The 25,371-nt window shown below is 54.5% G+C and overlaps 1 protein-coding gene across 1 annotated transcript in view; it reads right to left on the bottom strand.

Moving 5' to 3' along the window:
* Positions 1-25,371, bottom strand: part of IGSF21 (immunoglobin superfamily member 21) — a 298,036-nt gene that overhangs the window by 25,537 nt on the left and 247,128 nt on the right. The window contains exons 5-6 of the mRNA XM_075906417.1: positions 5,861-5,976; positions 1,384-1,855 (exon numbers count right to left, since the gene is read on the bottom strand). Of these exons, the coding sequence (XP_075762532.1) occupies positions 1,384-1,855; positions 5,861-5,976 (588 nt within the window). The remainder of the gene's footprint in view (positions 1-1,383; positions 1,856-5,860; positions 5,977-25,371) is intronic.

Below are 25,371 nucleotides of genomic sequence, written 5' to 3'. Positions count from 1 at the left end.
CTGGAGGGCGCAGTGGGTGTGGCAGAGCAATCTCCTAGGCCAGCTGTGGCCAACCCGTGGCTCGCGAGCTGTACACGGCTCTTCACCCCCCATCCCCCGTAAGTGCAGCTCGTGAAGATGCCCCCGCACCTCTGAAAATGGCCCCTGCCTCCCCTGTGCTCACTGGGGCAGGGGAGTCATCTGGTGCATCCAAAAAAGCATAGAAACGCTCTACTCACACTTCTTAAAGGGGCAGGCTTCTTCTTTTTTTTTTTTTTTGCTCTACAACTTTGCCCCAGATCTTCATCCGGAACGGGTTGGCCACCCCTGTCCTAGGCACTAGTGTGTGGCCAAAGCACGGAGAGAGGCGAATGTGGTTGCAGGGGGGAGGGGAATGGCGCTGTCTCAGGTCTCAGACATGAAACATTTCCCAAGGATTAGCCACGGGGCTGAAGGAAGGGGGCTCCGGCAGCGATCAGACAGCCAGAAAAAAGGGAGAGGAAAGATCATTACTGGCTCCTGGAGGAGCCCACACAGGTTAAATGCAACCGCCTCTGGGGAGCATAAGAGCGCAGTGACACTACACAGCTCTGTAGGGCCAACGAGGAACACAGCCAGCACGGCCTGGGTAACAATCCTTCCAGCCAAAAGTGCCTGGGCATCTTCCTCAATTGCAAGTGCTCGGGAGGTTGGTTTTCTGTCTCATGCAGTACACGGCATCCCCACATGTCTATCTGGCATTTCTGGCATCCCAGGTATGTGCCTTGGGAGTTGGACTCGGCCCAGCTCTTGAGAGCAAACAGCGTGACAGCCTGAGAGGCAGCTTGTCATAACTGTACCTAGCGCTGAACTAGTGCTTTCCCTCCGGGAATCCCCAAGGGCTTGACAAAGGAGGGCAGGGTCATTATCCCCATTTGACAGATGGGGAAAACTGAGGCCCCTGGCAGGTAAGCATCTTGCTCAAGATCCCCCCGCAGGACAGGCGGAGAGCTGGGAATGGAACAGGTTCTTTTTAGCCCACTCCCTCAAGCCCTACCAGCACGAATATGACTGCCACCCACTCCCGTAACCACACACACAGACCCAAAGCCCGGATCCATAGCCAGCAGGGCCTCCTCCCATGTCCTGGCAGGCGTGGAAAGACTTGAAAAGCAAAACAAAGGCTAGAAAAGGGGAGGGGAAGGAGAGAACCCCAGGCGTGGTGGGAAAGGGCTGGGAGGAGGTGGGATGGGAGGAGAGAGAAGGGATGAAAGAGAGAAGGAGGGTGGGGCCGGAGGTTTTTTATCACCAGAAACCAGAGAGACCAAAGCCGAGGTTCACAGCAAATGACAAATCACGCGGTGTCCGGTTAGCCCCCCGCCCCCCGCCGTGGGGGCGCCAGCGAAGGACGCGTGCGGGCCTTACCTAGCGTCACCTCGCTCTGCATGGGCATGGAGAGGGCAGGGTGCTTGACCTCACAGCTGAAGAGAGCCTCATTGTCTATCTGCGGGTTAAGCGTCCACATGAGCATGGCCCGCACCTCCACGGTGCCGTCGCTGATGGGGAGGTGCGTGTGGTGGAAGTAGTAGGTGGGCTCCATGTTGTGGACCCACCTCGGGAACTCCCGGCTCACCACAGTCTCTGGGATGACCTCTGTGGCCGGGCTGAAGAGAAGTCCCTGGTCAGGGGTGAGGCTTTTAAAGGGGTCCTCCGTGTAGGGCCGCCCGCCCCGGTCCTCCACGTCCAGCAGGGACAGGGACTTCTGCATCTTGGTGTCGTCCAGGTCGCGGTTCAGCAGGTTCCGAAAGGCGCGGCTGTCCTGTAGCCCGGCGGCGCTGGCTGGAGGCTCCAGCAGGGGTACCACCTCTATCAGCTCCCCGTCTCTCTTAAAATACACCTGCAAGGGCAAAGAGGGAGCGGCTCAGGTTACTGCCGGCCCCCCAGCCTGGGACCCAAAGATCCCCCACCCCCGTTTCCCAGACACAGCTGTGTGCAACCAGCATCCCCGAGATGGGGGACTCGATGGTGCTGCATTGGCAGCTTCTTTCTGCACCAATGAACTTGCTCCACTCTGACCTACGGGAGCCACTGGTCCCTGGGACTGGACAGTCGCTCCTTCCAACCCACACAGGACTTGGCCTCTGTCGGGCTGCCTGCCGGAGACACACGTGTCCACTAGGGGTCGCAGCAAACATGCCAAACCCGTCCCATCCAGGCTACCGATTGCTGGTTAGCATCTGCCTCCTGCCCCGGCTGGATTTCAACCAGCAACCTGGGTAGGCAGGACTCTGAGTCACACTGAGATGGACGCTGCCACCTTCAGACCTCCTGAGAGCCCAGCACCGGATCTACTGCTTCCCACGGGGATCTAAGCGGGCCTCATGCACCAAGGATCTAGGAGAACGGGCAAGTTAACCTGGTTAACAAGTTAGCTTCTACTTTCGTACTCCCTCTTGGTTTCTTCTGGCACTTCACCGCGAGACTAGAAAACCAGCCCTTCCCTCCGGCAGAGCTGAGCCGAGACTAGGACCGGGGGCCCGCTAACCGCTGAGCCAAAGGAACAGCCATGCTAGTAACAGGCACAAGAGAAGCTGCTGGATATTACCCAGAATGTCTCCCAGGAATACAAGACCCAACATGGCAGCAGGGAAGGACGACCAGGCAGCAGGACAGGGCTGAGTGGCCGGGGAGCCATCAGGGTGGAAGGCAATTTGGCTCCTTGAGGCTGCCTGCAGAAACTATTCACAGCACTGTCCTCACCCCACCTCGCCGTCCCCAGCCTCCTGACAGGATGTGTGGGCAAGGCGGGGAGGAGGGAGCCCGGGAGGGAGAGAGATGCATGCCGACAGGTGGAGGTGATGCTCTCTCTCTGTCAGGGCAAAGAGGAGCTGGAGTCTGAGTGAGGGGGAGTGTGTGCGAGATGCGGGTGTGCGACTGCAGCACTCACCGTGTAACGATGAGTGTGTGCGAGAGGATGAAGGACGGTTAGTGAGCAGGCGAGCGTGAGGGGGAAGTGCAGAGGAGATGAGGGCGTGTCAGAGAGGGGGTGGAGTGTATGTGGGGCGTTTACAACAAGAGCAGCTGAGTGCGTGTGAAGGTGGGTGTCTAGGACAGCTAGTCGGGTGTGAGGTGTGTGTCTCGTTGTGAGAACAGATGTGCATGTGCGAGAACAGATGAGTGTGTGTGTTTGGAAGGGTCTGGGTGGGTGTGAGTGAAGGCAAGCGTGGTTGCATGGCTGTTGTGTACCTGTCTCCCACACCTTTTCTGTTAGTGTGTGTGAGCTGCTGGAACAGGACTTAGCTCTCACTAGGTGTTTGTGCACCACTTGGCTCAACAGGGCCCTGGCCCTGGCTGCAGCTTCTAGGCACGACTGGGATGTTGCCCATGGTAGCAATTAATAAAGATGAGCCAGCGTGTGCGTGCAGAAGCGTGTGCCTCTAAAAGGTGAGCATACGCACAAGAAGGGGTGTGAGTACCTGTGAACGTGTGGGGAGTGGGCGTGTTTATCTGCGGCAGGAGCATGGATGAAGTGTGTGTGTGTGTGTGTGTGTGTGTGTGTGTGTGTGTGAGAGAGAGAGAGAATCGGAGAAGGTGTGTGTGTGTGTGTCTGGGAAGGTGCATGCATGTGCATGTGTGTATCTGGGAAGGTGAGTGTGTGCGCGTGTGTGTATGTATCTGGGAAGGTGTCTGTGTGTGTACGCGCACGTGTGTGTGTGTGTCTGGGAAGGTGAGTGTGTGCGTGTGCATGTGTGTGTGTGTCTGGGAAGGTGAGTGTGTGCGTGTGCATGTGTGTGTGTGTCTGGGAAGGTGAGAGTGTGTGTGATTCTGAGAAGGTGTGTGTGTGTATGAGAGTGTGTTGCCTGTGTGCAGGTGTGTCCGTGGTGTGCGTGGGAGGAAATGAAGGTGTGTGAGCAGGTGCGTGCATAGCTCAGGAGGGCAGCAGCTGTGCGTGTGTGAGCTGAGATCTCAGGCGAGTGTCCCTCACAGACACAACGCCTGCCCAGGGATTTTGAAAGCCTCTCTCTAGCAGACCTGTATTCCATTTCAAAGGGCTCCTTGAAAGCTTCTGAAGTCTCTGCGTAATGTAAAGGCTGCAGGACTCTTTGAAGATAAACGTTTGAAAAATAACAAAATATTTTTATTTAAATGCCTTAAACATTGGCATTAATCTGGGCTAACGCCTGATCCTTTGAGAGAGCAGAGAACCCCCTCGGTCTCCTCTGTGCGTTTACTGAAAGGAAAACCAGTCACGAAATAAGTTCAGGGCCTGCCTTCAAGGAAGCCTAGACAATAAAACCCATTGAAGCCTTTACCTGATGCACTGAAACATGGTCTTTGCTGTGCGCCTCTGTGTTCATGTGAGTGCAGAGCAAACCAAGGCATCTGACCAGATTTTCCTGGGGAAATGGGGAACCCGAGGGCTGGGAATGGGCAAAGGATCTTTCACGTGAAGGTGCCAGGCAGAACCCAGCCCGCGTTGGCAGTGAGTATGGAGCACACGAGAGATGAGTTTGGTGGATCTCTGCTCCACCCACACCTACCTTCCCACCTGTGCCCATCACTGCTACTTGAACCCTCTGCCATCCCACTTCTGCCACCACTACTGCTCCACCTATACTTAGCACTGTCCCCTCTCTATCCATACCTACAGCCCTACTCACTCCCTATTCCTCCACTGAACTCACCCCCACTGCTTGTACCTCCCACCTTCCTGGGGGCTGGCAATGTGGCACGGCCTTTCTCTGCCTTCCTCCAGGCAAAGGCAATTCTCCGGTGAGTTTGTGGTCACGCTATATCCCACCCGAGCCCCGCTCCTGCAACGCACATGCCTTTACACGCCCACCAGCATGTCCCATGGGGCAGCAGTGCCAGCAGAGACAGGGAATGGCTATTTTTACCTCTCATCCCACAGCAGGTCTAGAGGACCCCAGTGCACGGACCCCACTGCTGCCACCCACAGTGCTGGAGACCAGGAGGCAGCACAGCCTTCAACAGCCATCAGTAGGGGGCAACTGCTCCCATCTGTTCTCCACAACAGAAGCCTTTGGCCCTGCCTCAGAACCAGCATGGAGTGGGCAGTCACTGGTTTGGGTGCTCTGTGGCTACGTCTAGACTGGCATGATTTTCCGAAAATGCTTTTAACGGAAAAGTTTTAACGGAAAAGCACGTCTAGATTGGCAGGATCCTTTTCCGCAAAAGCACTTTTTGCGGAAAAGCATCTGTGGCCAGTCTAGACGCGGTTTTCTGCAAAAAAGCCCCGATTGCCATTTTCGCGATCGGGGCTTTTTTGCGGAAAACAGTCCTGTGCTGTTTACACTGGCCCTTTTGCGCAAAAGTCTTTCGGAAAAAGACTTTTGCCCGAACAGGAGCAGCATAGTATTTCCGGAAAAGCACTGATGATCTTACATGAGATCGTCAGTGCTGTTCCGGAAATTCAAGCGGCCAGTGTAGACAGCTGGCAAGTTTTTCCGCAAAATCAGATGATTTTGCGGAAAAACTGGCCAGTCTAGACACAGCCTGTGAGTGAGCAAGAGTTGGCTTTCATCAGGGAAGTGACTAGGAGTCCACCCGCCAGCTCTGCCGATGAACCTCACACCCGACCTCGACTGCTCACTCCCCGGCCCATTCTCCAGCCAGCTTTGATTGCAGTGACGCAGGCGCATGGTACATGGCAGCGTCCCCATGGCTTGTAGATAACGTTGCTGCTCCTGATTTGATATTGTGCCAGCTGCAGGCTCTGCAGATGCCACTGCACCATCCTGGCAGTACCCATCCTGCAGTGCATGCACAGTCGCCTGCGTGGCATGAGCAGATCTGGCAGGCCTGGCGAGTCGGGCGGCTCGGCAGGCAGGCTGAGCCAGGGACGCAGGGCAGGAACCAGAGCGCCGCGGTCTGTACTCACCGTCGGGGCGGGCTTCCCTCCGGAGACGATGCAGACCAAGGTGAAGTTCTGAGCTTGGTAGCGGCTGAAGGGAGCAGGCGTGTCCGCAGCAATGACGGAGATGGAGATGGGAGGAGCTGCGGGGGAGAAAGGCCGGGCTGATTATGAATGGGCCGTGCCGAACAGAGACTGCAAGGCTCACTAGCCGGGACTGGGACAGGACCGTGCAGCTGGACGGGAGAAATGGGCCAGGACAGGGCTCCACATACAAGATCATGTGGAGATTCAGTGCTCCCTCCCACAGCCGCTGCCCCCCACTCCCGCCATGTGTACCACACAACTGCACACACACACACTTCCTCTGACACACACGTCCCACAAACACAGGCACAGACCCACTTCCCCCCATGCAACCATAATCACATGCATGTACGCGCTGCGCACACATGTATGCCCAACAAGGCTGTGTTCCACATAGTGGTAGAAATGTAGCCGTGTTAGTCTGGTGCAGCTGAAACAAAAAACAGGACTGTGTAGCACTTTAAAGACTAACAAGATGGTTTATTAGGTGATGAGCTTTTGTGGGCCAGACCCACTTCCTCAGATCAATAGTGGAAGAAAATAGTCACAACCATATATACCAAAGGATACAAATAAAAAAAATGAACACACATGACAAGGACAAATCACATTTCAGAACTGAAGGGGGATGGAGGAATTTGATCTGAGGAAGTGGGTCTGGCCCACGAAAGCTCATCACCTATTAAACCATCTTGTTAGTCTTTAAAGTGCTACACAGTCCTGTGTTTTGTGTTCCACATAGGCAACCCAACCAAGTCTGTGTACATGCAGCCATACACTTGTATCCACACATACACAGTACCACATGCCAACATGGGAATCCCCCCATGTCCCGATAAATGACCGAGATCCAATCTATTCCCATGCCAGATCTCCCACACCCTGCCCCTCACACCCCACACCAGGGTCGGCCCACAACGTTTTGGTACCTGAGGCAGGGAGCTCAAATGGGCCAAAACTTTGAAAGGGCTCAATTCTGCCTTCTTCCTGTTCGACTCTCTTGGTACTGCTCTGCTACCTACTTATGCACCAGCAGCAGACACAATTTTCTACACTCTGGGTCCTAGTGGCACCCCCACAGCCTGGCACCTGAGGCGGCCGCCTCAATTCACCTCATGGTACGGCCAGCCCTGCCCCGCACTGCACACGTGTACAGAATGCACGGCGTGACCTCCCTAGACACACATGCTTTCTAGCATAGAGAGCCATCCTTATACGCCCCTTTTCCCCACCTTCTCAACCCTCCCCCTTGTTCTGCACACCCGGCTCTCAGTTGTGTTGCAGAGCAGGTAGGCGTTAGCAGCGTGTGCAATTGAGCAAATTCATTGCCGACTGAGTGTTACCAGTTGGCCAGACTGGGACACCGCCGTGCCCTGACCAAAAGCGAGGCCTCCTCGGTCTCCTCCCCCGCCACTGCCGTAGTTACTCGGATGCATGAGGCCCAGCATCATAGCGAATGGCTCTTCAGGCATCTCCCCTGGCTCCTCAGCCCATCCTGAGCCCTGGGCTGTTCTAGCCAAGGGTATGTCTACACTAGCCCCCTAGTTCGAACTAGGGAGGCTAATGTAGGCATTCAAACTAGGGTGCTAGTGTAGCTGCGGGTAGTTAGTTCGGACTAAGGGGGATTTAAAAATTGAGCCCAGACAGGAAGATGCAAATAAAGCCAGGGATATTTAAATCCTGGACTTCATTTGCAACTTCGAATGCCTACATTAGCCTCCCTAGTTCGAACTAGGGGGCTAGTGTAGACATACCCCAAGGCTACATCTACACTGGCATGATTTTCCGGAAATGCTTTTAACAGAAAAGGTTTTCTGTTAAAAGTATTTCTGGAAAAGCGCGTCTAGATTGGCAGGACGCTTTTCCGGAAAAGCACTTTTTCCAGAAAAGCATCCGTGGCCAATCTAGACGCGCTTTTCCGCAAAAAAGCCCCGATCGTCATTTTCGCAATCGGGGCTTTTTTGCGGAAAACAGTACTGTGCTGTCTACACTGGCCCTTTTCCGTAACAGTTTTCCGGAAAAAGACTTTTGCCCGAACGGGAGCAGCATAGTTTTTCCGGAAAAGCACTGATGATTTTACATTAGATCGTCAGTGCTTTTCTGGAAATTCAAGCGGCCAGTGTAGACAGCTGGCAAGTTATTCTGGAAAAGCAGCTGATTTTCCGAAATAACTTGCCAGTGTAGACACAGCCCAAGAGACTCTGGCCTGGCTCCCACCACTGACTTTCCAGTTCCCAGGAGATGGCCTTCCTCCAGGCACTAGCCACTTGAGGCAAGGTGGGCCGGCAGCCTCTCTACCCCCCGGGGTGTTTTCTGAGCACACGTTCCACCAAAAATCTTTTGGGATTCCCATGACTCTCTTTGGAGCAGGAGGCTTTGTCTGGGGGTTTCTGCTCCCAAGCCCTTGGTTTCTCAACCTTTGACCTCACTCCTGTCCTTGCTTTTTTTGCCCCAAGCCATTAGCTGAGCCTCTGGTCTTTGGAGCGCCTCCCTTTCGTGAGAGAGGCCCAGCCCACAAGGATCCCATAGGCTAGCTTCAGAGAGGGATGGGTTCGACAAACCTCGCTAACTCTGCGTTCGTTATGAATTGCTACCTCCTTTGGGGTAAGGTCTTGGTGCCCACCCAAGATCAGGGCCCCACGAAGCTGGGGTGAAAAACTTCCTAACCGTCAGAGTGGTGAAACACTGGAATAAGTTGCCTAGGGTGGTTGTGGAATCTCCATCACTGGAGATATTTAAGAGCAGGTTAGATAGGCATCTATCAGGGATGGTCTAGATAGTACTGGGTCCTGCCGGGAGGGCAGGGGACTGGACTCGATGGCTTCTCGAGGTCCCTTCCAGATCTAGCGTTCTATGATTCTATGTGACAAAGGGTGGGCGAGAGCGCAATTGTCCTCAGTGCACAGATGGAGAATCGAGGCATGGAGAGATTCAGTGACTGCCCGTGAGGCTCTGGCACAGCTGGGACTAGAACGCACAGCGCCCGAGGACCGATCCATCGCCCCAGCCACACGGCCCCCTCCCTGCTCTGGCGTGCTGCTTTCCTTTAAAAACCCGTACGTGCGACAACAGTACTAATACCCTCGCAGGCAACCTGGCCCTGGCTGGGCCTTGCCCCAGAAAAGGGTCCGCTTCTAGTTCGGGTGGTTGTGGAGGGAAGCGTCAGCATGTGACTGGGCGTGACCGAAAGGCTAAGAAGAGCCGTTGTGGCCGGCCGTACGACCAGCTAATCATGAATGGTGCTCACTTGGCCTGCTGCCCCCTTCAGCCAACGCCCCCCGCACGTCGCAGACACTGCCGGGCTACGTCTAGACTGCATCCCTTTTTCGTAAAAGGGATGCAAATGAGACACATTGCAATTGCTAATGAAGCGGGGATTTAAATCTCCCCCGCTTCATTAGCATAAAAATGGCTGCCGCTTTTTTTTCGGCTCGGAGCTTTGCCGGAAAAAAGCGCCAGTCTAGACGCGGATCTTTCAGAAAATAAAGCCTTTTGCGAAAGATCCCGTATCCCTTATTTAGCAATTGCTTCATTAGCAATTGCGATACGTTTAATTTGCATCCCTTTTACGAAAAAGGGATGCAGTCTAGACGTAGCCAGTCAGTATTGCTAACCGCCCCTTACCGGGGGGCAAGTGGAGACACAGGCCTTGTGATCAGCAACAAAATGCCAGCACAATGGGGGGGAGGGGCTATTGTTTGCTGACGGGCAGGGCCTGATTCTGCTCTGAGCCTCTCTCTCCGCCCTCTTTCTCTTTGCCTCCGCAGCGTGATTCTGCTCCGGGCCCAGCGCCCCCTTCGCCAGCCAGAGCGAGACAGTGGGCCAGGGCCTCTGCTGGCGTAACTGGCCATTGCATTCCTGGTGACACCCGGATTCACACCAGCTGCGGACCCGAGTCTTTCTCTGCAGATGTACGAGGCTTAGCATGTGCTGGATGCGACATACAACGAGAACTAGGGGGTCCCACTGAAATCGGGGGCCGAAGCTTGTAAACCGGAGAGGGGTCCAATGGAGAACAACAGATCGGAACGCCACGGTGGTGATTGTTACAGCATGGGCCTGCCCCCGGAAAGGCTGAGCCACATTCCCCATCAGCACTACACCCGCACAATCCAGCTAACCTGAGCTCCGCCAGAGCACTCCCTGAAAACAGGTCAGCGCGGTGGCGCCTGGAACCAAAGCAGAAGAGAGGGAAGAGACGTAAAAAGAGGCTGCAGTGAAAGCCAAGGGGCTAAACTCTGCGGCCAGGGGAAGAAACCCCTCCCCAGGCCTCCGCCCTGAGCAACACACCACGACTTTAAAGCAGTTTTAACCCCCCCAGCGGATGGGAGGCGTCCTCTAGAGAGAATTCCCAAAGCCGAACCAAACCGAACAGGGCGAGAAGAAAGCAAGCGCCAGCCCTCTGGTTTATGTGAAAATTAAATATTGAACTGAGCTATAACGCAGCCGAGCTGGGGCCCCAACTGACAGGAGAGATAAACGCAAACTGCCGCATCTGTAGTCGGCAGCAATGGCTCCTTTTATGTGGCAGCTGCTCTGTGGTATGTGCAAGCCCTCCTGCTGCAGGCTTCCACCTCCCCACGCACGCCGGCCCCTCCCGCCAGTTAATTACAGCCACGCGGAAAACTTTTTATGAGGGCTTGTAAATCCCTCCTCTTTCTCCCTCCTCCCCCAGGGGTTGCCTCTCCTGGGCCGTTAGCTCGCCGGGGAGAGGAACGTCTCAGGAGGGACGGGGGCCCGCCACCCCATCGCGCCTTCATCCATTCGCCTCACGTGCTCCTTGGAGCTCCCGTCTTTTATGGGCCAGTAAATCAACACGCACTCCCCTCTCCCCGCCTGGGAGAAGCTGCTTCATGCCACTTCCCCTCTGGGACGCGGGAGGAGAAGCCTGGTGACCGCTTAGAGCAAAACCACCGGAGACCCAGCATCGGCTTCTCTCATGAGCGATTGTCTCATGAGGCGTATGCTCCGGGGCCCTCACGGATGGGGTGCTGGCCTCAGGAGGCCAGGCGGAGCCAGGACGGGCAGGGCAGCACTGGGCGGTGGTAGAACTAGCTAGCGCGGTTAGCGGGATGGGAGCGGGATCACGGCCTGCTCTGATTGGTGGCAGGGAACGGTGGCACCCTCTGATTGGTGACAGGAGGCCGCCGGTGCTCCTCGGCATCACAGAACCGCTGGGGCTGCAACTAGTGTCGGCCTGTCGCTAAGCAGGTCCAGGCCGTGGGCTCGGCCAACCTCACTGAGCGGGGTGTTTGTTCAGCAGTTGCGTGGGAGATGCGCCAGGGAAATCCCAGCGGCTGCAGGCAGTGGGCAGTGCTCTTCTTGATCTTCCTGTATTGGACCGCTCCCCTGGCTGGGCCACGTCCGCAGCCAGAAGTCGGGGCCTCGGTGTCTTCTGCAGAGGGAACGAACCACAGCTCACCCTCACGCGTACACGGCAACATCCCGGGGTCCTTGGCTCAGACGTCCCCCAGGAGCTCTGCCTGCGTAAATCCTAGCAGCTAACACCCACTTTGCCATTGGCAGAGGCTCAGCCTGGAAAAACGTCTCAGCTTTTGCTTCTAAGGCAGAATAGTCGCAGGCCTGTATGCAGGAATTTGTGTGTGTGTGGGGGGGGCGGGTACAAGCCATGGGAGGGGCTGGTGGCTGCCCGCCCCTGTGGCCCAGCCCCACTCCCAGCCCTGCTCCTGTAGGGGGTGGATCAGCCCCAGACTTCCCCTGGCCGGTCAGAGCACAGAGAAGGGAGGCTGGGGCAACACGCCGCCCCAACCTCACACTTACCTGAGAACCACAGAGGGTGGGTGCATTCGCACCCCCCTGCGTACGGGCCTGAGTCTCCATTAGCAGCCACCCCCACTTGTGGAGCATCGCAGGGGCCATATAATTGGTGGGGTTGCTACCGGCCAATGCCAGCTGGTGTAAATCAGCATAGCACTGGTGAAGTCCAAGAAGCGAGGACAATTTGCACCAGCTGACGATTCGGGCCCGTGTGTTTTTCCCAGGCAGACGCTCTCTAGCTGGATTTCCAGAGGCGGAATGCTTCCATCCAGTGAATACGCGCTTGATGTTAAAGGGTTTTTTTCCTCCTAATAAAATAACTTTGCAGCCACAAACCAAGCAGATTGTTCCACTCGGCAGTCTCCTGAGAGGCGTCTCCTGGGCGGTAGTTTGGTCCGTTCTGGCTTGAAAGAGCAGGCGGGATGACCCTTGCCTGGGTGCTGACTTCCCGGTGAGCCCACGTTCCTCTTCCACGCCAGGCAGCCCCATGTTGGGAAGGCTCCTCAGTTCTTACCCAAAGGATTTTCTGCTCTGCCTGTCTCACAGCAGACGGATGATTTCCCAGAGCAGCGCCTGTCCCCTGGTGGTTAGCTGGGAACATGAGGGACTCGTTCTGTTTCGCTTGGAATACTTTTCTGACTATGCCAGGCAAACAAATGGCCCAATTATTATTATTTATAGCACAGCAGTGCCTACAGGCCTGGACTGAGATCAGGGCCACATTGTGCTCAGTGCTGTACACACAGGTGGTGACAGAGAAAGCCCCTGCCCCAAAGAGCTTACAACCTAAGCCACAGGGCAGGAAGGGAAAACAGAGGGAAATTACTTGTCCAAGGGCACCCAGTAGCCAGTGGCACAGCCAGGAGCAGAAGTCGGATCTCCTGAGTCCCAGCCGAGTGCCCTAGCCACTACATTGTTAGTTTCTATGAGCTGATCTGTACCATTAACTCCTGTTTGCTTACAAGCCAGCACTACCACTGGATGTAGACAGGCAATGTCCCTTCTAATTTGTCCCACCTGATGTGCGGAATACATTTTGTTATGTACACTGAGTCATGTACAGATGTGCACCACCAGTGGAAACACATGCTGCAAGCTGTGGTCACTCTGCTAACCAGCTGGGCGGCATTTGAATCTCTCCTGGGTGGCCGCCCAAGCGCTCAGCTTACAGGGAGCACGGCAGACGGGAATCCTGCCTCTCTCGGACTTACCGCCGCTTAGGAAGAGGGGAGGTGAGAACCTGAGCGGAGGAGAATTCATTCGGGGAGCTGCGTGTCTCATCCTGGCACTAGTTAAGGTGTGTGTTTGTGCTCTGGAGAGATAGGGCCTGTGCTCGGGGGGGAGGGAAGGGGGCTTCCTCCTCCTACCACCCGTCTCCCGAGGGGACATGCCCAGTTCCACACAAACAGCAGAAAGCACCTTTCCTCGCCTCTCCCGGGGACGCTCCCCTCCCAGCCCTGCGAGGACAAATCCGGCAGTTATCCCAAAGGCCACAGCTGCATTGATGCCCCTAAGCCGAATTCTCCACAGCCGGCAAAAACTCACCCAGGTGCTTCTGTCACAGCAGGGAAGTTTCACTGATGCTCCTTTCTGGCAGAGGGAGGAAGGAGAATAGAAAAATGCAGGGGAAGCACCAAAGGGAATTTGGTTCCTTTGTCTCCACTGATACCTGCAGCTTCACTCAGCTCTGACAAGGCTGCCCACGGAGGAGCCTGGTTTGGGCAGGGAGACTGTAAAACTCCTGTTTGTTTAGCTGGCCTCTCCAAGTTCCCAGGGCTTGCACAGGCCTGGAACCTCACGGTGAGCTGTGAGGCCAGATTCGGTTCACAGATACATCAGTTTCACACTGAGCAGCTCCACGGTTCCAGATACGAGGGCCTCTGAGGTACGTCTACACTAAAAAAATGGCCGTTTTTGCCCGCCGCGCGCCCACACCTCCAGCGCGTTTTTGCACAAATAAATTGACAGTAAATCAAAAGCACAGAGGGGTTTTTGCGGTGTAGGTTGTGATGGGGTGCGGTCACAGATTGGGGTGCGGTCACAGATGACCCCTCGGGGGTGCTGACATGGCCACTGCCACTCGGCTTCTCACTCTCTGGGGCTCGCCCGGTCTCCCCCCAGCCAAGGCCCAGAGCTGAGGTCCCTGCCCCCACCGAGAAACAGCGCAGACACTGAACCACTTCAGATCCAAAGAGAGTGCAGTTTAGGGCCCAGCCTTCTGCAAGAGCACTCCCCAGATGGGACCAACCCCCAAAGAATTAGGTAAGCCCCCTTCAGCAATGAAAGGGGGAATGTGCCGCATGCAGTCACATGGGTATTTCTCTTTCTACGAGGAATAACTCCTTTTTGTGCAAGAGCTCTGGAGCAAAAAGGGGTGTGGACGGGCAACAGGGGATTTGGGGGCAAAAAGAGACCATCGACAAAAGCACAGGTGCCCTGGTGGCTATTCTGCGAATAGCAATCAGAGCTTTCTTTCAAGTCTGGATGCTCTCTTGCTCAATAACGCATTGCTTTTGCGATGCGCTTTTGCAGCGTGGACGTGCTCTTGCGCAAGAAGTTTTTGCGGGAGAGCTCTTCCGCTAAAAGCTTCTTGCGCAAGAAACCTGCAGTGGAGACGTAGCCTGAGTGCAGAATGCCGACCAGAGTCACTCACTAGAACCCACGGGCTGGCTGAGGCTTGACATCTCCAGACACAGGGACAGTGGGGCACAGAGTGGAGGGATTGGGTGGAACAGCGCCGGAGAGCACAAAAGGGCTTTGCCCTCCCCTCTCCTGTCTGTGTTTGAGCTCCCAAGAGGAGAAAGGAAAATCCACCCAGGTTCCCAACAGCAGAGAAGGGGCTTGTGTGTCTTTGCGTTAGTCCTATGGGGAATCTTCTTTCCAGCAACGAAGCTCTTGAAATAATACGGAGCTAAAGCATCAGCCAATAAAGAATTTTGTGGGGATCTTCACATGTTTTACCTGGGGCAGGGACTTTACTGGTGTTAATGCTAAGGCAAGCAGCCACCGGACAGCTGGTACCAATAGATAGCCGTGCATGTCCTTGAGACTAGGAAATGAACATCACCAAGTGTTAATGTGATTATGTCTCCCTCTAGTGGTCAGACAGTTCCCTTAATAAGCGCCTGCTACTTGTTTATACTTAGGAGTGAAGTCATTTCATGTTTTGGTGCAAAAGGTTGCCAGTTCGATCCCCCTGTCTGCATCGATGTGGCCAGGGGCTCTTTACAATGTGGAAAGACCACATTGATTCCAAGGACCAGAGCAAATAAGCAGATTCCTTTCCCTAGGAGAGGCCCAATCTCACCTGGAATTAGAAGACAGGGAAAGAGATGGAGTAAGCGCCTGCTACCGATTTGATGACCCATGCAATATAGACATCTTGAATGACATGTTTTGCAAAGTACAGACCCCAGTGTCATGGAATGCGGGGGTTCTTGCAGCTTTCCTGGAAATATCTAGGATCAGACAGCGTTGGTGGGAGAATATCAAAGTAGACAAACATCGGGTGGTCTCAGGCAGGCCTTATGCGGGTATGTAACCCACACACCAAGTGTGGTTCACTGTCTCATGTAGTGGCTCTTAGACCACTTACAGTGAGAGATAAGAACAAGGGAGCTCTATAGCCTAAGCTGAGAGCCAGCTGGCTTTTAGTTCAAGTGGTAGAGGCTTCTACACTCCACTCTAGAGGTCCCAGGTTCAAATCCATTTGGTGGCAGTTACATGTATTCTTCCATACCTGGAAATATCTTCTCCATGTGCCAAAGACCATTCCCAAGAATCCATTCCAGCGTGCTGTGAGGCGTGCACCCAGCGACACAGCTATGGAGTCACATTGAGTAAGGCAGCCGATTCTATAGGTGACTCACGACTGTTATGAGCATTCATCACAGACTCTTGGTGGTCAGAGCTACCTGACCTGGCAGAGGCCACTGGGGAAAATGAAGATCTCCTTTCTTATGACAGCCAGCTGGGTGGGGAGCAGAGCAGGCATCCGGAGAGACCTGGACATGCTAAGACTGCCGGGGAGAGCGCTGGCTGTGGAATAAAGGATGATGAAGCCACTCTTCTGTCTCAGGACAGATGACAGGAGCTTGCTGCTCAAGATGAGACAGTCCGTCATGTCAAAACCTTCTTCTCCGTCACCTTTGGTAACAAATAACGTCCTCCCGATTCCGGCACCAGAGTCAAACCCATAGATCTGTGTCACGGTGGGAGAAAGATGGACGCGGCACCACAGGAGAGAAATGGCTCCAGATAGCATGGCAGAAGGACAGGAGATGGATATAGGGACAGCACATTACGGCCACATGCAGGAAATACAGACACCCAAGCAGAGGAGATGTGAGAGTTTTAAATAATCCAGCTTCCCCAACCTCGCCGGGGAACATGACAGCTGCTGAGCAGCCGCCCTGTGGAAGATTTGTGCTGGTTTAAGCAGCCAGACCCAAGTTTGTTTTTGCAGGCTGAGGGATAATAAAACAGAAGCACTCCATCATCAGACAGCTGCTGCCAAGCCCCTCTGCTCCAAGGAGCCCCGGGGATTATCTTTCAGAGTCTGGTAACACCCATAGGGCCTGAAGGAGAGGAGGGGCCCATGACAGTAGGCCGATGGTGGGCAATTATTTTCACAGGAGGGGGCACTTAATGAATTTTGGTACGTGATCATGGGCCAGCTCCACCACCCAAGAAGGGGCAGGGCCTTGGAGCAGAAGGGGCGGAGCCTTGGAGCAGACGGGGCGGGTCCTTGGAGCAGCCTCCCACCAGAGTTCTCTGGGTCTGAAGGCTTTGAATTAAAACACAGCAAAGGCTCCTGGCCCTGCTGCTCCTGTGTTGCCTGGCAGCCCCCCGGGATTGCTGCGGCTATTTAAAGGGTTCATGGCTCTGGCCCCTGCCAGGGTAGCACCACATGCAGGAGCCCTTTAAAAAGCCACAGCAACCCCAGGCGGCTTCCAGGCAGCACAGGAGTGGCGGGGCCAGGAGCTGTGAGCTCTTTAGCTGCAATTGAAAGGACTTGAGGCCCTGCCGCTACCAGAATAGCGCCATGACCAGGCGCCGGGAGCCATTTAAATAGGACCCTGATATAAACAGAAAGCGGCCAGATGCAGTCTGCAGGCCAGCTCAAAGCGTTAGGCAGGCTGGATCCAGCTCCCGGCTGCATCTTGCCCAGCCCTGCAGGAGGTGCTGTGTGCACACAGGGTAAGAAAGAGTCCCAGCCCCAAGGAGCTCCCAGCTGCCCATCGGAGACACAGAACACGCTTGGGAGAAGGGCAATATTCCCACCCCTATTTTAGCAGCTGGGGAGACGAGTCCCAGACGGATGAAGTGACTTGCCCAGGCTCAATTAGGGAATCTGTGGCTGAAGCAGGAAACGAACTCCCCTTTCAGGCCAGCACCGTCACCACAAGCCCACCCAGCCAGTAAGAAATGCAAACGCAGGGTCCAGCTGCCTCCCAACGCCTGGGTCCAGAGAGGATCTTTCCGTTGCCAGTGGCTGGGTAAGGCCCTGTCACATTACTGGATTTTGAGGGGAGCAGCCAGATCACTGCTGCACCCATAGGTGGGGGTGTTGGCCCCAGAAATGGTATAAAAGGGGGCCATGTGGGGTGTTGAATAGAAGCTTACTGTCTGCTAATCCTATGTACGCTGTTCATGTGATTGTATAATGTCTGTGTGTGTAGTTAGGAGTCTGTAATCTGTGTAGCTACTGAATATTTCCCTGCATGTGGTTGAGCATTGGGCAGAGTCTGGCCTATGGACATGCTAATTAGCGAGGCCCTGTGGGACAATGGCACTCAATGGGCCAAGGACACACCTAAAGAATGAGTGGTGACTCATGCCTAAGGGCTACCAGCAGGGAACACAGGAATAAGCCAGGTGACCTGCTGTAGCCAAGAAGAGACCAGGAAGGAGGGATAAATAGGCTATGTGGTGGACTCCATCTCGGTTCTCAGCTCAGCACTTCATCCCAGAGGCAGAAATGCAGGGATCGAATTGCCGGAAAAACCTGTGGACCCATCCTGGTCCTAGGATGTGCAACAAGGACTTTTAAACCAGCAGCTGTAACATCTCTGCTACAGCCTGCATCGAGACCTGGGAGATTCGGTGCATGTAATGTACAATTCTTTAACAACCTTACTCTCGTGCTTTTCTTTATTATAATAATAAACCTTTAGATGTTAGATGCTAAAGGATTGGCCCAGCGTGATTTGTGGGTAAGGTCCAAAGGGTAAATTGACCAGGGATCTGTGGCTGGTTTCTTGGGACCGGACAGAACTTGTTCGGGATAGGTGGGATTGGGTGCTAGGACCCCCCACCTGTGTATGAGGCCCGGGGCCATCTGGGGCACGGATATTGCTGGGGTGTCGGAGGGGTTTTGCTTGGGAGGCTTCAGGCAGGCAGCTGAAGCGCTCTGTGGGACTGGTTTGTGGCCTGTTTGGAGAGGTTACTAGTCTGGGGGCTGTAAGGAGCCCCGGATTTGAGCAATTCGCCCTGAGCGGATGCCCTCAGCAGTGCCCAGACCCGGCCCGGTCTGTCACACCCCGCTCCTACCAGCCTGGAGCTGGGGTGATCAGCCCCTCGCACTCAATTCCCGGGCAGAGTGAAAGGAGCACAAGGATCCTTGCTAGAGCTTCCCTGGGAGTCCACAGGACCCAGGAAATCCCCAGGCAATGGACGCTCGCCCGGCCTCCGTCTTGCTGTGACAGCCGCTCGTGGCAGCCAGTTCCACAGGCCGGTGACGTGCGACACGTGTTGCTCCTAGACTGCCCGGCCGTGAATGCCAACACGGTGCCCCCTTCGCGGGACCCTGGTCCTCACGGGTAAAGCTGCTCACCAGCACTGTGAAATAGACAACCCCACAGCTCAGCTAAAACCACCCCAAATCAGCAGCTAAGGCAGCCACGGCAAAGGGGGGCTCCAGCCAGTGGGCCCTTGCAGCCCTGCTCCGGCCTCGCTCGGACAAAGGAGACAGCAGGTAACCGGAGGGGTACGAGTCTCTGATTTTCAGGAACCCCGGGCCAGACTGCATCGCACCACTGACGTCAATCAGCTAGAGGATCAAATGCCCTGCGTGTTGTCAGAACTGGCATCTCTCCTGAACCCAGTTAGTACCAGACAGATTCTAATAAGGGAGACGCTGCTTCGCTTCTCATCAGCAATTAGCGCCGGCCATATGGGAGTGGCAAAGCGCTTTCTCACTGCCTGCCTCTCTCCCTCCCTGTGCTCCCGTGTTGCTTGTAACCTTCCCCTTCTCCTCCTTAAATCACCCTTCCCTCCCCAGCTGTGGCCCGCAGACCGGAGTCACTTATCACATGCAATTAAAGGTGCCATCCGGAGGAAGGAAACTTTACTTAATGCTGAGACCTCTAAATTTAGAGCCAGCCGGCGGGGAGTTGTAAAGCATCTCTGCTGACCTAAGACATGTCAGAATTTAATGATGTAGCTGTCAGCCATGCCCAGGATGAACTCGGAGAGACTGGGAAAGAAAGCGAACGGAGAACAAAGACCATTCCCACCTCTTGGAGAGGTTCTACTTTTGGTCTCTCTGTGGGAGCAGCGCTGATCAGAGAGGAGAAATTTTGCCCTGAGTTTGCTTCTGCCACCAAGGGATCTAGGAAGGGAGGACTGAGAAAAGGAAGGGGAGTTTCTCTTGGATTCTGCAGAATTCGTGACTTCAGATGAGAGGAGGCTGTGTTCATTGAGGAAAGACGGTGGAGATGCAGGAGAGGTCAAGAGAACTGGATCTATTCCTGGCTCTGCCACAAAAGAGGTCTCACCTGGGCACTTTGCGAGGTGTATTGGTCCATGGTAGAGATCCTCAAGCAGGACCAGGGCCCCGATGGGAGGTGATGGTCTTGAAGGGAGGCCAGCCCCTGACACAGCAAGGAAGGAAATTTGAAACCACAGTTGTGCTTACTCAAGGTTGCAATGCTGTAGATGGCAGCAAAATCCCTCCCTTATCCCCGGGAGTGATCATTTTATGTCCTGAAGCATAAGATTTGATTGACCCTATTATCCTAGTTTGCATAGCTTGCATAGCCGCAAATGTTATTAGCAGTCATAAAATTACCCAGGCCTTTTTAGAATCCAGCCACAGGAGCTGTCTCCATGACCTCGCCGAGCAGTGAATCCCCCAGCTTCAGCACACACGGCGTTAAAGTCGTCGTTCCTTTTACTGGGCCCACGTTTTCTGCTCCTTCGTTTCATTCCAGCCTCCACCTGCTCTTCAGTGCGCAGGGCAAGGTGACAGGGAAAAGCGGATGTGGGTCAGTTTTCACAGTGTGCTTCCTGCTTGCTCGAGTTCTTCTCCTGCCAAATCATCTTTGGCCCAGATTTTTTCAAATGAAGGGGACCAAAGTCAGGAACCTGAACCACAGTTCCCTGTAAGCTGAGCGCTTGGGCAGCCACCCAGCAGTTTCACATGCTGCCCAGCTGATTGGCAGAGCGCCCACAGCCGGCAGCATGTATTCCTGCTGGTGGTGCACATCTGCACAGGCCTTGGAGTGCATACAATTTATTCTGCACATTGCTGGAAAAATTAGATGGAACATTACCCTGAACCCAGAGGCCTCTACAATTTAGAGGGGCTGAAGACCGTGAGTACCCAGAATCACTGAAAAACTAGACCAGGTCATTAGGCTTAGATTTTCAGAAGAACTTACTGATGCAAGATGCAGCTCTGGTCCCCGTTGCTGCAGTACCAGAGCCTCTCACAATCTTTAACATACATATCCTCTCCAGCAACCCACAAGGCAGGCCAGTCCTGTTATCCCCGTTATACAGAGGGGACACTGAGGCACCTCAAGACTGCGTGACTGCCCCAAGGTATTTGGGGCAGAGTAGGACACTGAACCCTCATTTTTGAGGACCCAGGTGGATGCTCCAACCATTAGGCCATACTTTCTTAGGCCAAGACTGTTAGGCGCCCAGCTGCCATGGAATTGTTGATCAGCTGGTGGAGGTTCAGAGGAGAACCAAGAGAATGATTAAAGGGTTGGAAAACATGCTTCATCGTGAGAGACGCGAGGAGCTCGACCTACTTCGCTTAACAAAGAGACAAGGAGGGGTGCCTTGAGCACAGTCGACTGGTACCTATGTGGGGACCAGAAATCTCAGGTCTCTTCAGCCTAGCAGACAGAGATATAACAGGATCCATTGGCTGGAAACTGAAGCTCGATCACTTTTGTTTGGAAAGAGGCACACGTTTTTGTCACTGGGGCTATGTCTCTACTGCACCCGGTTGGCACAAGAAATATGCAAATGAGGCTAAGCATGGAATATCGCCGAGCCTCATTTGCATAATTTGCGCAAGAGGCTTTTGCTCCAAAAAGAGCCGTCTACATGGCTCCTTTTTGTGCAAAAACCCCCTTTTGCGCAAGAGCCGTTCTTCTGCATTTTTTTCCAGAAAAATGGCTCTTGAGCAAGAAGGGGTTTTTGAGCAAAAAGGAGTTGTATAGATGGCTCCTTTTTACGCAAAAGCCTCTTGCGCAAAAAGCGGACACTCATTAATTATGCAAATGAGGCTCAGCGATATTCTACGCTTAGCCTCATTTGCATATTTCTTGTTCAAAATGGGTGCAGTATAGACATAGCCTGAGGGTAATTAACTAGTCCCGGGTCAGTTTCCATCTCCCTATGTGCTCTTACACCTCGCTCCATCACCCTAACGCTAAGGAGCATCTTGCCACACGACTGCACTCCTCGCATGGTGCTCCACATAGAGAGATGGCAGAATCAGGCCCTTAACCATGGCATGCCTCAGTTTACCCATGCGTATTCTGTCTTGCCAGAGGTTTATCTAGAGCCTAATCAGTTAATTAGCCAAATGTGGCTCTCCCCTTGCCGGTATAGAGCAGGCGTCACTCCATTGTCACACACGGATGGATTTACTTTAGAGCCACATGTGGATTAATGAGAACAGCAGGCAGCGTTTAATGTTTGCAAAGCTCTTTGAGATCCTCCGAGGGACAGGGCCAGTGGCCTATCGTTACGATGTGCTTGATTTTCAGAGGCACTCAGCAATGCCTCCTTTAAAGATGCTGGACCACAGCATCCCCAGCTCCCAGGGGTGTAGGTAGAAGAGAGTGTTCAGCATCTCAGGTCCTAGGTTACAAACCCAAAGGGGGTGGGGGAAAACCTTTTTTGTGCTGACCCATAGAAAAATCAGTCCAGGGCCATACAAAAGTGAGAAGTAACCCCCCCCCATACACCCACACATTCCCCTCACATACCAGAGCCCAGGGGGCCCAGGTTCGTAGATTTTGTGGGCCCCTCTACGTTCTGGGAGGGGACAAAAAATGAGAGGTTCGGGGTGTAGGAGGGGGCTGCTGGGAAGCAGGCTTGGGGTCTGTCAGGAAAGAGGGTGCAGGAGTGGGTTGAGGGTTGGTGGGCCTAGGAGGGTGGTAGGGTGTGAGTGGGGTGCAGGGTCTGGGTGTGGGGGGGCACAGGGCTTGAGCACCAGCTCCCCAGTGATGTGGGGAGGAGCCCTGAACCTTGGGGGCCAGATCCAGGTAAGCCAGAGGCCAAACCCGGCCCCTGGGCCATAGGTTCCCTGCTCCTGACCTAAGGATTTAGTGCTATGGGCACAAGCTCCCCAGAGACCTGTCTGCGTAGCCCCCTCTGCCCCTCTCAGGCGGCTCCAGCAGGACCTCAAAGCTCCCGCGATGGATACACGAGGAAGCAACTTTTAAGATGCCGGCTGACGTCTAAACCCCTCACAGAAAAACCCGACCTGTTCCGTCCCAGCACCTCGGCAACAGAGCTGCTCCAGCGACCCCCTTCCCTCTCGGCTGCAGAGAATCGTTTTCCCAGCAGGGCGCCTTACTTCATTACGGAGAGGCTCCTGCGTTTCACGCCGCAGAAATGGAACACGCAGCAGGGCCTGCAGGGCGGTCATTGGTGGGTGTTTTCACTTGAACGGGGCTCGCTGGCTAGCCCACATGCTGGGCAGCAATTCTACTGGCCAGGGGGTGGGGGAAGAGAGAGAGAGAGGGGTAGAAATAAGGCGGGAGACACAGGAAAAAGAAAAAGGGATGGCTTGGGGAGAGCCGGTTCAGTGCAAACCCTGTGGCAGGCAGGCAAATCTGCACCTGGCCCTTTGCCATGAGTGAAAATAGGTGCAGTGGGGCAAATGGCAGCTACAGGGGTGACTGAAATGGGGGCAAATCCCCAGCACAGACAAGCCTAAGGCTTTAGCAAAGGTCAGGCCACATGGAAGAGTAACTCAGGGTACGTCTAAACTACATGGCTCCGTCGACGGAGCCATGTAGATTTGTTGTTTTGGCAAAGGCAAATGAAGCCGCGATTTAAATGATCGCAGCTTCATTTACATTTACATGGCTGCCGCGCTGAGCCGACAAACAGCTGATCAGCTGTTTGTCCGCTCAGCGCGCTAGTCTGGACGCTCCCCTGCCGACATCAAAGCCCTTTGTCGGCAGCCCCGGTAAACCTCATCCCACGAGGAATAACGGGGCTGCCGACAAAGGGCTTTGATGTCGGCAGGGGAGCATCCAGACTAGCGCGCTGAGCGGACAAACAGCTGATCAGCTGTTTGTCGGCTCAGTGCGGCAGCCATGTAAATTTAAATGAAGCCGCGATCATTTAAATTGCGGCTTCATTTGCCTTTGCCTATGTGTCTAATCTACATGCCTAGACTACATGCCTCTGTCATCAGAGACACAGCCTCAGAGGTTACTAGCCTCATAAGGGTCCGGATAACTCCCCCCCGCACTGTGGAGAGGGCAAGGTGAGGTGCACGCTCCGGCCCTCCCGGGTGTGTCTAGACTACAGGGTTTTGTCGACAAAACTGGACTTTTGTCGACAAAACGATACCTGCGTCTACACTGCCGCTGAGTTCTGTCGACAGAATGTCGACAGAACTCAGCAGTTTTGTCGAGGGCTGTAAACCTCATTCTATGAGGAATAACGCCTTTTGTCAGCAGAGTTCTGTCGACAGACGGCATTATTGCATCTACACTGTCCTTTGTGTCTACAGTCTCATGTCGACAAAGCGGCTTGCTTTGTCAACAGAACTGGCTGTAGCCTAGGCACTTTTTGTCAACAGAAGCTTGTCGACAGTATCTGTCGACAAAACTTCTGTCGACAAAAGCCTGTAGTCTAGACGTACCCTCTACGTTCTGGGAGGGGACAAAAAATGAGGGGATCGGTGTGTAGGAGGGGGCTGCTGGGAAGCAGGCTTGGGGCGTGGGGTCTGGGCAGGAAAGAGGGGGCAGGAGTGGGTTGAGGATTGGTGGGCCTAGGAGGGTGGTAGGGTGCGAGTGGGGTGCAGGGTCTGGGTGGGGGGGGCCACAGGGCTTGAGCGCCAGCTCCCCAGTGATGTGGGGAGGAGCCCTGAACCTTGGGAGACCCCTAGAGCAGTGTTTCTCAACCAGCAGTACGACTACCCTTAGGAGTACTCGAGAGAAGTCTGGGGGGTACGTCAACGCAACTGAAATTTGGAGAAAACTGCATTTTTGTTTAAGTTTGATGGCGCTTTATTTTTTTGTACTTTTTACACCCCAAAGTTTCATTGCCCGCCCGGCGACAATTCAATTGTTTAAACAAACGTGTTGCAATGGTAGAAAAAAAATGTTGTGTGGCTGAAAACTGTAGGTACTTATTATTTTTTTAAAGGGGGTACTTTATAAAAAAAGGTTGAGAAACACTGGCCTAGAGCACTACGCCCTGCCTCTGTAAAGCGCGAGGCCCTAGTACGGGAGCTCTTCAGGACAGAAACCGTCTTTTGCCGTGTGTTTGTACAGCACCTGGCACGCCAGGACTCAATCCCTGGCTGCTATGGCAACGTAAATAACAAACCGCATCATTCAAACTGCTTCCCCGCACCTCACTCTGCCAGGAGCTGGTGCTGCCAGACGCTGCCCCTTCTGCCTTGCTGGCTGCACAGACTTCCCCTGCCTGTGGAGACCGGCAGCGAGGGAGCTCTATTACCGTTTGTCCATGCTGGGTGGAGCGGCTGCCGCAGCTGGGCCCGGAAGTGAGTGGTGGCTGCAGAGATCAGTGGGCAGGTTGGGCAGGTTACACCAGGATCTGGTTTCTGAGTCATGAGTGCCTCAGCCACGCCTGAGCTCTCTTGGGTCACGCCACACGCACACGTCACGGCAAGGCTGGGCTCGACACGCCTGCCTTTCCCGCTGAACCTTGACTTCTCAAACCCCCCCCGGAGGAACATGGCTATTGTCAATCAATAAATAGCACCTTGCCAAAACAAGCTTCCGCCTCGGGGGAGAGGAGAAGAGAACAAACCCAGCAGAGGCTAGCCCCATTGGTAACGCACCGAGGGAAGGCTCCTGGGTACATAGACAATTCGTGGTCGCACCCAGGAGGTGCACTGCCCCCCATGCTCCTGCCAAAAATCTAATTGGTAAACGGGGTGCTCCCTCGTACCCGTCCCCGGCTCCTCTGCGTAGCCCTCCCTGCACCCCCAGCCACTCTGCTTGGATACTACAAGGACGTGCACAGAGCAAGGACTGTATAGAAGGCAACAGAACCTTGTGGCTTCAAATCCGCCTTGGGCCGATGAAAACAGGAGCGGCTCACACCTAGGATCTCCGGGGGGGGGGGAGGGGTGTTCCCTTGCCCCACACAGAATTGTTGGCAGAGCAAGTACCACAGCGGTGGCTGTTTCACAAGCAAGCGCTCTGCCCATGCCTCGG

The sequence above is a fragment of the Pelodiscus sinensis genome, chromosome 23 (assembly GCF_049634645.1).
Source record: "Pelodiscus sinensis isolate JC-2024 chromosome 23, ASM4963464v1, whole genome shotgun sequence".
NCBI classification, from domain to species: Eukaryota; Metazoa; Chordata; order Testudines; family Trionychidae; genus Pelodiscus; species Pelodiscus sinensis.
The sequence above is the reverse complement of the archived record's forward strand: the minus strand, read 5'-3'. Positions and strand labels throughout refer to the sequence as shown.